The following is a 13,796-nucleotide window of genomic DNA, read 5'->3' on the forward strand; positions in this document are numbered from 1 at the left end:
GTTGTCTGTGATACCAGTCCGGTAAATTTACTGGGACGTGATTTGCTGTGCAAAATGAATTGTACCATCTTTTGCACACCAAAGGGCGTCGAAATTCAAACTCCAGACGAAGACGGTATCTACAAGCTAATGTTAATTAGACCTGACTCAGAAATAAAACGACTGACTATACAGGACTTACCTGAAGAACTCCAGCAGACAGTGAAGCCAGAAGAATGGGACTTTACAGGAAAGGATGTGGGATTAATGAAAAACGTAGACCCCATACAAATAGCCATGAGAGAAAATGCAGTATACCCCAATACCAAGCCTTACCGAATGAGTGCAGAAGTAAGAGCAGGTGTTGCCATTGAAATACAGAAATTGCTAGAAGCAAATATCATACAGGAAGTAATGAGTAGCCCATGCAACTCACCCATTATGGGTATAAAAAAGCCTAATGGCAAGTACAGAGTAGTTCAGGACCTAAGAAAGGTAAACAAGATAGTGGTTCCTTGCTGCCCTATTGTCCCGAACCCAGCAGTGATCCTGTATCAGATTCCCTGGGATGCTGAATGGTTTACTGTGATAGACCTATGTCACGCATTCTTTTCGATCCCATTGCATCCAGACAGCAAATTTCTTTTCTCATTTGCTTTCAACAGTCACGTGTATGTCTGGAATAGGGTCCCCCAGGAGTACACAGAGAGCCCCTCTATCTTTAATCAGATCTTGAAAAAATTTCTTGAAACTTTAGTCTTACCTGGAAAGTCCGTTTTGGTCCAGTAGATTGATGACCTATTGGTGGCGTCCAAAAGTCATAGGGACTGCGTGGTTGACACCATTGCCCCACTAAATCACCTGAGTGAAAAGGGACATAAAGTGGCCCCTGAAAAATTACAGTTCTGTCCGAAATGAGTGAAATATCTGGGACACCAGATAGAAAAAGGCATCAGAAAAGTTACCTCAGAGAGAGTCAGAATAATTCAAAATATGCAGTTACCCCGTACTCAGAAAGAAATCAGAATGTTCCTCGGAGTTGTAGGTTACTGCAGGCAATGGATTGTGGGATTCGCAGTCCTTGCAAAACCTTTGATTCAAATGACAAAGAAAGGAGCAAAGGACCCAGTGGAATGGAATGACGAGAGCCTAACAGCTTTCACAAAGTTGCGTAATTGTCTGTGTACAGCCCCTGCTCTAGGGATGCCTGACTACTCCAAAGAGTTTGGCCTATTCTGTGACACTCGTGACAATTGTGCATTGTCAGTCCTGACTCAGGAACACGGCACGACCAGAAGGCCTGTGGCATATTTCTCTGCCACATTGGATCCAGTGGCTGCTGGATTACCTGGATGTTTGAAAGCAGTAGCTGCAACATGCACCAGTTTAGAACAGAGTGAGTCCATTATCATGGGACATCCTGTAACTGTGTATGTTCCACATGCAGTTGTGATTCTATTGACCCGAACAAAAACTCAGTATCTCACCCCTAGTCGGCTGACTAAATATGAGAGGATTCTCATGGGTGCTGCAAACATTGTCATCACCAGATGCAATATTTTAAACCCCGCCACTCTACTCCCTGAATCAATGGTAATGGAAGGTAAGGGAGATGATGAGCATGACTGTATTGATCTGACAGAGTTCAGTACTAAACCTCGCCCAGACATTAAAGAAACTCCTTTGCCTGTGCATGATGAGGAATGGTTTGTGGATGGTTCGTGCCCAAGGCATGAACTAGGGGGGCCTAAGTGCTGCCTATGCTGTGGTCACTTTACACAAAATTGAAGAAGCAGCTTATTTATTTGGAGTAAAGTCTGCACAAGTAGCTGAATTGATCGCTCTGATTAGAGCTTGCAAATTGGGAAAAGACAAGAGAATAACAGTGTATACTGACAGCCAGTACTGTTATGGGGTGGTGCATGACTTTGGCCAGTTATGGCTACAAAGAGAATTCCTGACTTCATCAGGTACCCCCATACGAAATGGAAAAGTGGTTCAAGACCTTTTAGAGGCAATCCAATTACCAAAGGAATTGGCAGTGGTCAAATGTGTTGCTCATAAGAAGGGCCTTGACCCTGTATCTTTGGGAAACGATTTTGCTGATCGAGTGGCAAAACAATGCGCCATGGAGCAGATGCGAATAAATCCGAAGCGGGGTGGGGCTGGAAACAGCTGCCAACTTAGGATGTTTGAAGAAGTGCCTACATGGGATGAAGTGAGAGAATGGCAGCATGTGACGCCATGGGAGGAGAAAGAGAAGTGGAAGGAGGAAGGTTGTAAACCAAGACGTGAGGATGGTGTCATTGTGGGCCCGAATGGTATGCCTGTGTTACCCAGACAACTACTTGCCCCAATGGCCAGACTGATACATGAAGGATCACACATTGGTAGGGATGCCATGGTTCTGGTATTTCAACAGACTTGGTACAACAAGAAATTCAGGAAAGTAGCAGAGTCCCTTTGCCAGAGGTGCTTAACATGTCAGCAGTTCAACGCTGGCAAAAGAACAGTAGTTGAACTAATGAAAATTGGGAGATCAGGGGGTCCCTTTGTGAGAATACAAATTGATTTCATTACCATGCCACGATGTGAGGGAAAAAGATATGTCCTTGTCATTATCTGCCTATTTTCAAAGTGGGTGGAAGCTTACCCTGCCACACAGTGTGACGCCATAACAGTAGCCAAGCTCCTACTAAAAGAGTTGATACCTAGGTTCGGGGTTCCAGTCTTTATTGACTCAGATAGAGGCACCCATTTTCAGAATGAAATTTTGGCCCAGCTTTGCCAAGCATTCGGGATCACACAAAAGCTGCACTGTGCATATCATCCAGAGGCTTCTGGAGTGGTAGAACAAATAAATGGCACCATAAAGAATAGATTGGCAAAAATATGTGATTCTACTGGCTTGAACTGGATAAATGCCTTGCCTCTTGTTCTGATGGGACTCAGAAGCATTCCAGATCGGAGAACAGGCCTGAGCCCCCACGAGATCTTGATGGGAAGAGTGATGAGACAAGCATGGGTACCAGGATACAAACTGTTAAGCATTTCTGATGATTTGGTACTTGAATACTGCAAGCAACTGGGTGACCAAGTGCGTTCTATCTCTCGCCAGATTGGGGCAGGCGCCGTCGCCAACCCGACAACACCAGTTCACAAATTGGTTCCTGGTGACTGGGTTAAAATAAAGAAGCACACTCGTTCAAGTTGCCTTGCACCAAGGTGGGGAAAAAAGCGGCAAGTAATCCTGGTAACGACGACCGCTGTAAAGTGCGCCGGCGTTCCCAAGTGGATCCATGCCAGCCATACCCAGAAGGTGATACCAGACGAGGAGCCTGGAGCAGAAGGTCGTCCAGCTGAGGGGTCTGCAGATGTTGGTCCTGAAGTAGCTGACGACAGACCGAGCACCAGCCCAGTGGAGGGTCCCATAAACGTTGGCCCGGAGGTAGCTGAGGACGCGTGGCCAAGCACCAGTACTGCTGAACATCAAACGGAGGCTGGTCCATAAGTAGCTGATGACGAGCTGCCGGGAATCTGGCCAGAGGATTGGATACCCATTGTCGAGCTCCCTGGAGACCCACTCAGAACAAGAGAGCGAATAAGAGAAGACAGAGTGGAATAGAGAGGTCGAGCAAGGCACAGGCGAAGACCCTCAGATCATTGAGATTCACATCAAGTCTGAGGACGAAGAAGAAGGTCAGACAGGGACAGATCAGGTGATTGACACCCCTCCACTAACTCCTGAAATCGAAAAGGGACAGACTAGACATAGTGTAATAGTTCGAGCAGAAGAAAATCAAGGGATCGAAGTGCTTGAACAGGATCAGATAGAATTAGAAGAACGTGTTCAGGACATAGAAACAGAGACATTCAAAAGCAAAAACAATATTTCACCTGAACCAGGTCAGCTTAGTAACCAGGCAGAAGAAATAGATACAAGACCTGGGACTAGTCAGACAGGAAGGGAAGAAACAGAAACCGAAGCGCCACCGACAAGTGAAAATAAAAGAGCATTAGGAGAAAGCTCGATCGCAGTGCCAGCCAAAAGACTAAAGAAAAAGAAGCACATTGAGCCAAGGTATGTTAAGAGGCTGAAATTAAGAATAAAAACAGTCCAAGAGAAACTTGCAGATCTAAGAAGAAGTCCCCGAATTGCAGAAATACCTGAAGATAGCTCCAAGAGAAGGAGTGAGCAAATAAAAAGACAAAACGAAAAATCAGGACCCGGAGTGGACCTACTTAATCTTGGAAAATTTTGAGGAACTTGATATCACTGACGAAAGTGACGGAGAACCGGTTGCTGAGTATTCCGAAGAAGAGGAAGACTAGCTCACCTGAGGTTGCACGGAGTAAGCTACCTGTGTAAACTTACAAGGAGGGGTCGAGAAACTTCTTCTGAGCCGAAATGTCTGAGTCAAGAACGAATGGAAGGCCTAGCGGTAGTTGTTGCAAAACATGCTGCAAAGTATGTATATGTAGTATAGTTATAGTAATATTAGTTTAGATAGGACTAACAGTTTTCATTCCCTTTATGGTTAGTAAAAATACTAATATTTCCCCTACACAGATCGCTGACACTGAAGAACTGACAACACGAAGTGTAGAAAGACGTGAGAAAGCACTCAGACAAACAAAACGAGACTTAGAAGCATCAGATGAGGAAGGACTACATTACCACGGAGTTAGGAATCAGACACACTCAAATGTTTTCGCAAACTTGTTAGTACATTATGTAGAGACTATAGAGATAGAGGATTGCTATGTCTGCATGAAGCTACCTACTTCTGTGGCTGAAGGCGTGACATACCATCACTTGCCTCTGACATATGGAATTTCCTGTAGTATTTTAGCAAGCTCATTTTACAAAAGAGGACCGTTACAGTATTATTACTCTAACAATGACGTGATCTTTTCTGAACTTCCCATTCATGGAAATCTGAATCCTGTACATATAAAAAGTGACGTAATACGTTATATGGGAGACTACTTTTTGACTATAGGCAATATAGACATAGCTGAAGCACATAGAGACAACCTGACCTGTTCATTGCATGAACAAGAGAAGATATTTTTAAACATGGCAGAGAAGAGAAGGGAGAGTTTCCAAAGAAAGGCTAATGACAAAAGGCAGAAAACGCCTAAATGGGCTGAGAACATGGAAAGCACCTCCACTGGTGGGGCGGGACCTGCTCTGTTGCTGGATTTCGAAAAGAAAGGGAAACTCTGTCTTCACCGCGAGAAGACTGATTATTATAATAACATTTTCATTGGTTCCAGTCAATGTGAGCACAATTACAAGGTAATTGGAGGTTGGGGATTCAAAAATGGGTCAGAACCTGTGTTTCCTGGAATTTATTATATATGTGGAGACAAGGCTTATTTCAAATTGCCGGATCACTGATATGGAAGCTGCTACTTTGGCATTGTCTTCCCGAAAATATACCATGTGAATGAAATTGCTGGAAGCAATGAAAACACTAATGGCTTAGTGCGTAGTAAAAGAGAAAGCGTAGGTGAAATAATGGGTAGTATTTTTAGTGCACTGATACCTGGAGTGGGAGTGGTTCTGAACACTCACCGAATTTGCAAATTGTCCACAGTAGTGGATGTGCTGTCTACTGACACAGCTCATGGATTTCTGCTGGTCAATACCGAAATGGTTGCGATCAGAGCAATGGTTTTGCAGGACAGACTTGCTCTTGACACCTTATTAGCAAAAGAGGGCGGAGTCTGCCGGATGTTGAAGGCGCAACATTGTTGCACTTACATTCCGGACAAAAGCGTGCAGCTCAAAAGATATGTGAAAAACATTTCTAATTTGGAAAGGGAACTCAAACCACTCGAGGTTGACAGTGCTTGGAAGAGACTAGTTGATGGTCTCTCAAATGTAGGTCACTGGTTTGCTAACTTAGGTAGAAGCTTATTGTTCAAAGTACTGATGCCAATTGGAATTATAGGTCTTATCCTATTTTTCATTTTCGTCTGTTGCAAATGTCGAAGGCATACTAAGAAGTATCAGGTGAATGCAAGAGGAGTGAAAAGGAATGCGGATGAGCTTGAATTGGAGGAAATAAATAATCAGATTTACAAAAGGGTGAAAAATTCTCACCCTACCAAAAATGAGAAGGAAAAATTGAATCGTATGTTGGAAGAGATAGAGTTGTACAAAGTGTGAAAGAAAGTTGGCATCTGGTTCCATTTTTTGTGATGATAGTAAATATCATCAAAGAGGGGATTGATAGAGCAAGATTTCGCATCGCGACTTGCTCGAGTCAAGAACCTCGAAAATCTATTATAATCTCGTAACAAATTGTTGTTTTACTAATTTTATGTATTTTTAATGTGCGTAGGTATCATAGCGAAGCTTGCCTATGTGTTCTACTAATACGATTAATCCCTGTCCCTAAAATGGCCGCTGCTTGCCTTTTCGTTCCTGCGCATGCGTGAGGCATAGTCAGCTGACATGACGCAGTCAGAATTCGAGGGAAAAGGTGCGCATGCGCAATAGCAATAACGTGCTGAAGCTTTGTGCTGCTGCTCCTGTGATGTTATTCGTTGCACTTTTTCACTAATGCATAGTATATTTTTATAATGATGAAACTAAAGTACGAACTTATAACATGTAATACATTCATTTATTTCTATGTATTAATTTGTTTTCGCTTACTTTTCATGTATCCTCGGTACTGAGGGGTGACGGGGCTGGGGAGTCCATCTTGGAGGGCAGCATCGCGCATGATCAGCCGTGGTGCGGTGGCATTGAAACCAAGCCAAAGAAGGTTGATGCCAGAGCCAGCATGGGAACATGCACCTTCACCCAGCAAGAGCATCTAGATTGTACTCTATTGTATCAAATTGTATTCTTTCCATTGTATTCCCTGCGACTTCTCGTGGGAACCCCAATCTTGCTAGGCGGCACCCTAGGATGCTAAGTAGGGCTTGTAATAGTCTGTTCTGATTGGTGTGTTAACCAAGTCCTACCTTAGGACCAATTGAAATTGGGGATTCTGACACTTTGCAACATTTGGGGGGTGGTACCCTGTCCCAAAACAGTATATCTACCCTGGGTTCACCTAGGGAAATTGTCCGACTTGTCTGAATAGCTGACCTGTCACTGACCCAACGCACTCAATAGGTGACTTGATACAGAGCGCTGCGGAGCACTCTGTCCGAATTTGACCATAGACTAAGGTTTTACTAAACCTTAAAAGTGCTGGCGGAGCACTTTGCTGGGAGTTCGCTGACCCAATCGGGGTTCTGATCGATAGCTGCAGAGAGGGTGGAGCGCAGGCGTTGCTTCCAAACTGCGGGTGCTGGTCGTGTCCTGGTGGTCCTGTCCTGATCCTAATCTGAGGGTTTCCTGTCCTGTCCTGGGTGTCCATTCTACACCTGCTGTCCATTTGAGGGGTATCCTTCCTTGAGGGTTTCCTGTCCTTAACTGACCCGTGGCCAGGGTTGGTTTTCACACCAGTCTAGGTAAATATTGCTCTGAATCTCTTGAAACTGCACCTTTCTATTTTTCTGTCTTTGCTTCAATAAAGACATATCTTTGCGTATGATAAGTTTTTCCATGCTTTCCGCAACTCATTGCATCTCATGAAACGTATGCATTTATTTTCATAGCATGTTCCTATGTTACCCTTCCTTTTACAAATCAATTTTTCCCATTTGCAGTTTATAACTTGTTTGATGTGGTCCATAATTTTCTCTCACTAAAACTGAATGAAGAGATTTTCGGAAGTTATAGCGTGTCCTATTTTTCACGTTAATCGAACTGTTTAGATTTCTAAGTTTTCCCATTCCAGAGCATAAATGATTCTTGCCCTAGTTACTTTTCCTCACCCATTATTGACTCTTACATGATTAGTTTGCTAGCTTAGCAGGTTCCCAGTCGCATTTCTCTTGAATCCAAATGTTTTGTTATCTTGCTTACTGACTGTCTGCTCAATGTAAGTTGGATTTATACACTGATTGAATTTTAGATAAAACCTTATAAAACTTCTAGTTGTCCGTGGTCATTTTATGAAAGTAAAGTCATTTATGGAAGTATATATTATTTGCTGCCTTTCCTTTTACAGCTAGCTCCCTGATCCATTGTGGTCATAGGTACCCGTAACAGTGGATGGTAAGTCGGGTACACTAGAAAATAGAAAAGGAACTCACAATTATTGGTAGTAGATTGTGACGTCATCCGATCAATGTATATGGTGATTTGAAATATATGGGCCCGAAGCCGGAAGTGGCGAAAATTATTGGTCGGGTGACCCGCGATCTCTAGCACTAGCGTAGCTCCTCCTCCTGTGCATTTGCTTTTAAAGCGAATTAAATAATGACCTGACAATGCACCAGGATACGACAATCTTTTGGCAATCTTCAATGATTGACAGTCTTCAATTATTCCCTCACTACTACCCTCCAACAGATAATAATAATAATAATAATAATAATAATAATCCACATTTGTAAAGCGCACAATCACCCGTTAGGGTCTCTAGGCGCTGGGGGCCGTCGGGAAGATTAAGCAAGCTATTGCCCAGAGTCACATGGTGCTGGGCTAACCTGCCGCCAGAGCCGGGGATCGAACCGTGATCCCCAGATTCCAGCGTCAGTCGCCGCGGCGCCACACCTCTTCCCTAGTGCCTCTCATCCCTCCTTAGCCCCACTGTCACATGTATTTAATTTATTTGATAGCACCTCTCGTACCACTGTAGGGTGTCAGAGCACTTTACATCACACACATACAGAGACAATGAATCATACAAGTGTAATTCAGTAATTAGAAAATGTTACATAAGGCAAAGGGACCTATAAGGTGTAGGATTCACATGTCATCCATACGGGTAGTCATTTTTTAAGAGTGCTTGGTCTGGAGAAGCACACACTCAGGATTCAGAACATAACACAGCGGTTAGCGTTGACTTTAATAATAAGGATTTTTTTCTGCTTAAACAAACCTTTTTAGCAGCAGCGGGATAATGAAAGACCGGGAAAAAGCATAACTTACTAACTGGTACCATGCAGTTTGCATGCAGCTCTTTGATGGCAATTCCTAGCTCACTGTGCTAGATTATGATTGGAATTTGTGAACTGCACAAGAACAAAAAAATCTCTATTGCAAAAGCAGGATCCCACTGAGCTATGCACGAAACAAAATACTTCTTTTTAAAAAATGCATGGTAGACATTCTTCGCAGCAGGCATATTAACCATCTGCGCTTCTTTAGATGAGTTAAAGCTGCCACTGGACATAACCCCAATCTCTCGCCAGCAAGTAGATTAATCACCGGAGTCATCTTGACACTTTTATTGCTGCCAAAAACTGCTGATTATACAAGGAACTTTGCAAGTGCTTTTAAAATTGCTTCCCGCGGACCCCCTGGGAATGAGTCACGGACCCCAGTTTGGGAACCACTGTACTAGGATATCCGCGAGAATCAAATACATTTTTACACACTTTAAAAAAGAAGTTTAAACACTACAAACTTACAAAAAAAGTTATTTCTTCAATGATTCACACTCTTTGGTGGGATCTTTAATGATGCTACTCACAATGTATTGCAGTTATCCAGATAAATCTTCCATTTCCCACAATGACTTAACAAGTGCAGGCTGACCTTAGACTTTAGGACAGCAAATACCTTAAATACAACTTCAAGCAGTTTAAACACTCATTATACCACCTAGTTAATTGAGTTTTCTTTTCTATTTCTAATTTTGCCATATTAAAAATCTATACTTTGTAGCACATATTGAATAGCGGTCATGAATCAATATTGGACAACTCCATGCTGGTTTCCAAACCAAAGTTCTAATTTGTGCAGAGACCTCAAGGAATATCCATCACATTTACAATTCAATAGGTTTCATACTGAGAAAGGGGATGGTAAGTAGTGAAAGTAATGACACCACCATAAATTCCAAAGCTTTTTATAACACTTCAGATTGAAAATAGTTTTAGAAACCAGTCTAAAATGGATCAACCAGTGAAATCTCTGGAAAAGCTACATTTTTGCAGGGCACATATGGCTTGCATTCCCTACCTTCTCCTGGGCAATTTCTGGAAATCTTAATATAAGCATGCTACCATATTAAATGTACTTTATTGCTAGTTAGGTTTGAATTTATTTTAATTTTTAAAACTGCAGTATGTTAAAATAGGCATAAAAAAAAAGAAGAATTTGGGGGATTTAGTGGAGGTCAGGCATTTGCCCCTTACCTGCTTTTGGGTTGTAATAAGCTTTGCAGATACATAAAGCTCACCAATAGTCGCTTTATGTCCTTACACCTACAAGGAAAACACATTAGTAAGGTTTCAGCAAAATCAAATAATCTAAGTAAAACTTTAAGGAGACAGAATAGAAGTTTTTTACTGTACTATAACACCAGTTTGTACAAAACAATGGCTTTAGATTTTTATTAGTTCAGCTCAATTGATAGTATGCTGCAAACGTTTCAGTGACAGAAAACTGGAAAAATATTTGCACATCCTATATTTTTTATCTGAAAAAACAAGTTAGTTAAACATAATCCAAAATAAACTAAAACCTGAATATAAATGCATTTAAGATCGGTGCTATAGATATTCACAGACAAAAAACAAAGGTTATAGGGACGTTATAGTTAGGCTCAGATTTTACTCGCACAAAACCAGTGAAATTCAGCAGTTATGGTTACCCGAGCTACCTATAACTTACGCCCCCGCAAGGTACTGCTTATGACCTCACAAAGTACATCACTCATGACATGGTCAATGACATCATTGCTAACATCACTAATGACATCTTGTGAGTTTTTCCGAAACGTTTCTGAGACTTAAAGATGTATACCAAGCTGCAGCATAAGTCAAATTAGAATTATTTCTGTACGAGTAATTAGTCATACTATTTCTAACATATTTCATTGGAGATCTAAGTGGCTGTGCAATTACCAGTGAGCGAGTGGCTGTGGAACTATAAGTGAGTGAGTGGCTGTGCAACTATCAGTGAGGGAGTATGTGAGAGTCTGTGCAACTATCAGTTAGGGAGTATGTGAGAGTCTGTGCAACTATCAGTGAGGGAGTATGTGAGAGTCTGTGCAACTATCAGTGAGGGAGTCTGTGCAACTATAAGTGAGGGAGTCTGTGCAACTATAAGTGAGGGAGTATGTGAGTGACTGTGCAACTATCAATGAGGGAGTGTGTGAGAGTCTGCAACTATCAATGAGTGTGTGAGTGGCAGTGCAACTATCAGGGAGTGTGTGTGTGTGTGCACGAGTGAGTGTGCCTGTGGGTGCGTGAGTGTGCCTGTGGGTGCGCCAGTGGGTGTGCCAGAAGGGCACCAGTGGGTATGTGAGTAGCTGGGTGGGTGAGTGGCTGTACTGGAGAGGGGGGGTGTGAGCTGCTGTATGGGCGAGTTAGTGGATTTCTGGGTGGCTGCATAAGTGTGAGTGGCTGTGTAGGTGCGTGCCTGTGAGAGTAGCGGAGAGGGAGTGGGTGCGTGAGTATGCGAGTGGCTGTATGGATATGTGAGTGGCTGTAAGGGTGGGTGAGTGATTGTATGGATGTGTGAATGGGTATGTAAGTTGCTCTGTGGGTGTTTGTAAAGGTGACTGAGTGGCTGTGTAAGTAGATGTATGGGTAAGTGAGTGTGTGAGTAGCTACATTGGTGAATGAGTGGCTGTGTGGGTTTGAGTGGCTGTGTGGGTTTGAGTACCTGTATGGGTGCGAGTAGCTGTGTGAGTTTCTGTATGGGTAATTGTGTGGGCGCAAGGGTGTATGAGTGAGTGTTTTTGTCTATGTCTATATGACTTGACGTGAGTGGGTGTATTGTTAAGTGGGTTGGTGAATGAGTGGGTTGGTGCATGAGTGGGTGTATTGATGAGTGAGTTGGTGCATGAGTGGCTGTATGGGTGAGTTAGGGTTGTGTGAGTGGTCATGAGTTAATGCATATGTGAGTGGCTCTATGGATGAGTGATAGGTTGTGAGAGTACTACTATGGGTCTGTGCATGTGTATGTGAGGGGTTGTGTGGAAGTGGGTGTATGAGACGTTCTTTGGTGGGTATGAGTGGGTGTGTGAGTGGTTTTGTGGATTAGGTCATCAGTGATGTCATGGACCATGTCATGAGTGATATAATATGCGATGTCACAAGCAGCACATTGCAGAGACATAAGATATAGTTAGCTCAGATAACTATAACTACTAAATTTCACTGATTTCGTACGAGTAAAATCTGAGCCCAACTATAAGGTCCATGTAACGTTTGATATTTTTGTTAAGTGAATTACTAAGGTTTTTTTTTTAATGTTGTTTCCCAACAACATCACTGTAACCTTTGGTTTTTTAGTGAATTTCTACTGTTTTTAAAATTGTATTTCCTACTTGCAACCTATAAGAGTGAGTGCGTGCATGAGTGTCTCTGTGAGTGGACGCGTGAGTCTCTCAGTACGTCTTTGAGTGGGTGTATGAGTGTCTGAGTGACAGCAGTCTAGAAAGACCCGAGCTGCGTGATCATGGATATAAAAGTGCTAACAAAGTCACTAATACTATAAGGCATCGCTATACAAACAGACAGATTCCCCCAGGAGAATAAGGAAAAGTGGAAAATGAAAAGTACATGTATTTTTTTATTGTTTGTATTATTTATTCAAAATTCATCAGAGAATCATGAGACTTAATAACAGATCAACAAACCGATAAATCTGAAGTTCCACATTTACACACTCAATACACCCCAACAACCACAACTACACACATACTCATACATTCTCCACACTCATGGAAAATTCACAGTATGTAATATAATCCGAATTCAAATTTGTTCACATATGTGATACAATCTACAGAATAAGCATACCGTAGTCAATAGTAATTGATCTATTTTCTTTTTATCGAACGTGGAAACAAACAGAGGCACGAGGTTCTCCAGCGCCAACGCGCGTTTCAGTGTCTAACCCATTATTGGTCACACCTTCATCAGGGCGGTCATATCAAATGTGGGACCCTAGAATAGATGCGTCTGGATTGGGGGCATCCGAGTAAACGGATAAAGGTGAGGGCGTCAGTCAGCAAAGGGTTTAGCATACAAGATCGGGAGCCTTGGATAAATACAGGTGACGTGTGGGCATTCAAAATGGTCATCCGACTCAACTCAGTAGAGCTGTACTGACTTAGAGCAGGAAATATATTCCCTTCATGCGGCAGGGGGACTTTGGCCGCCGCGTTAAATATCTCATGATAGATATATCCTGCATTGTCCTGAATACGGGCCATCGAGCACCTTCCTTTTGGAGAATGGACCTATCGAAAAAATGATCTCACAGCATTTGAACCTCTAGTCAAGTTCAGTCGGATGACCATCTTGAATGCCCACAAGTCAGCTGTATTTATCTAAGGCTCCCGATCTTGTATACTAAACCCTTTGCCGACTGACTCCCTCTCCTTTATCAATGAGTGACTGCGTCAGAATATCAATGGGTCTGTGAGTGTATGTATGGGTCTTTGAGTGAGGGCATAAGAATATGAATAGTCTCTGTTGTGAACAAGCTTGCTGTGCAACCGAAACGCGTTACCGGATTAAAACCATCATCTGGTGAAAGCAAAATACTCAGAGTGATCACTTTACTGAACTTTAATTTGGGAAATTATGTTGGGTGTGGTCCGCTGGCTTGGAGCGATCCTCTTCAAATGGCGAGGGTACACAGAAGGAGCATTCATGGAGATATATATATATATAATGTTTTCCCCCAGTGATAATTGCGAATTCATTGTGATGTATATTCGCAAATTAGTCGCAATGTTACACGCAGGGCTGCGGAGATTGTTGTGGCAAATTTACGA

At 42.6% G+C, this 13,796-nt stretch overlaps 1 protein-coding gene across 1 annotated transcript in view; it reads right to left on the reverse strand.

Annotated features, from left to right (window-relative positions):
* Positions 1-13,796, reverse strand: part of SMG5 (SMG5 nonsense mediated mRNA decay factor) — a 397,003-nt gene that overhangs the window by 195,126 nt on the left and 188,081 nt on the right. Inside the window, exon 9 of the mRNA XM_078669528.1 lies at positions 10,198-10,266. Coding sequence (XP_078525654.1) covers positions 10,198-10,266 — 69 coding nt within the window. The remainder of the gene's footprint in view (positions 1-10,197; positions 10,267-13,796) is intronic.

Source organism: Lissotriton helveticus, chromosome 12 (genome assembly GCF_964261635.1).
Source record: "Lissotriton helveticus chromosome 12, aLisHel1.1, whole genome shotgun sequence".
In the NCBI taxonomy this organism is placed as follows: Eukaryota; Metazoa; Chordata; class Amphibia; order Caudata; family Salamandridae; genus Lissotriton; species Lissotriton helveticus.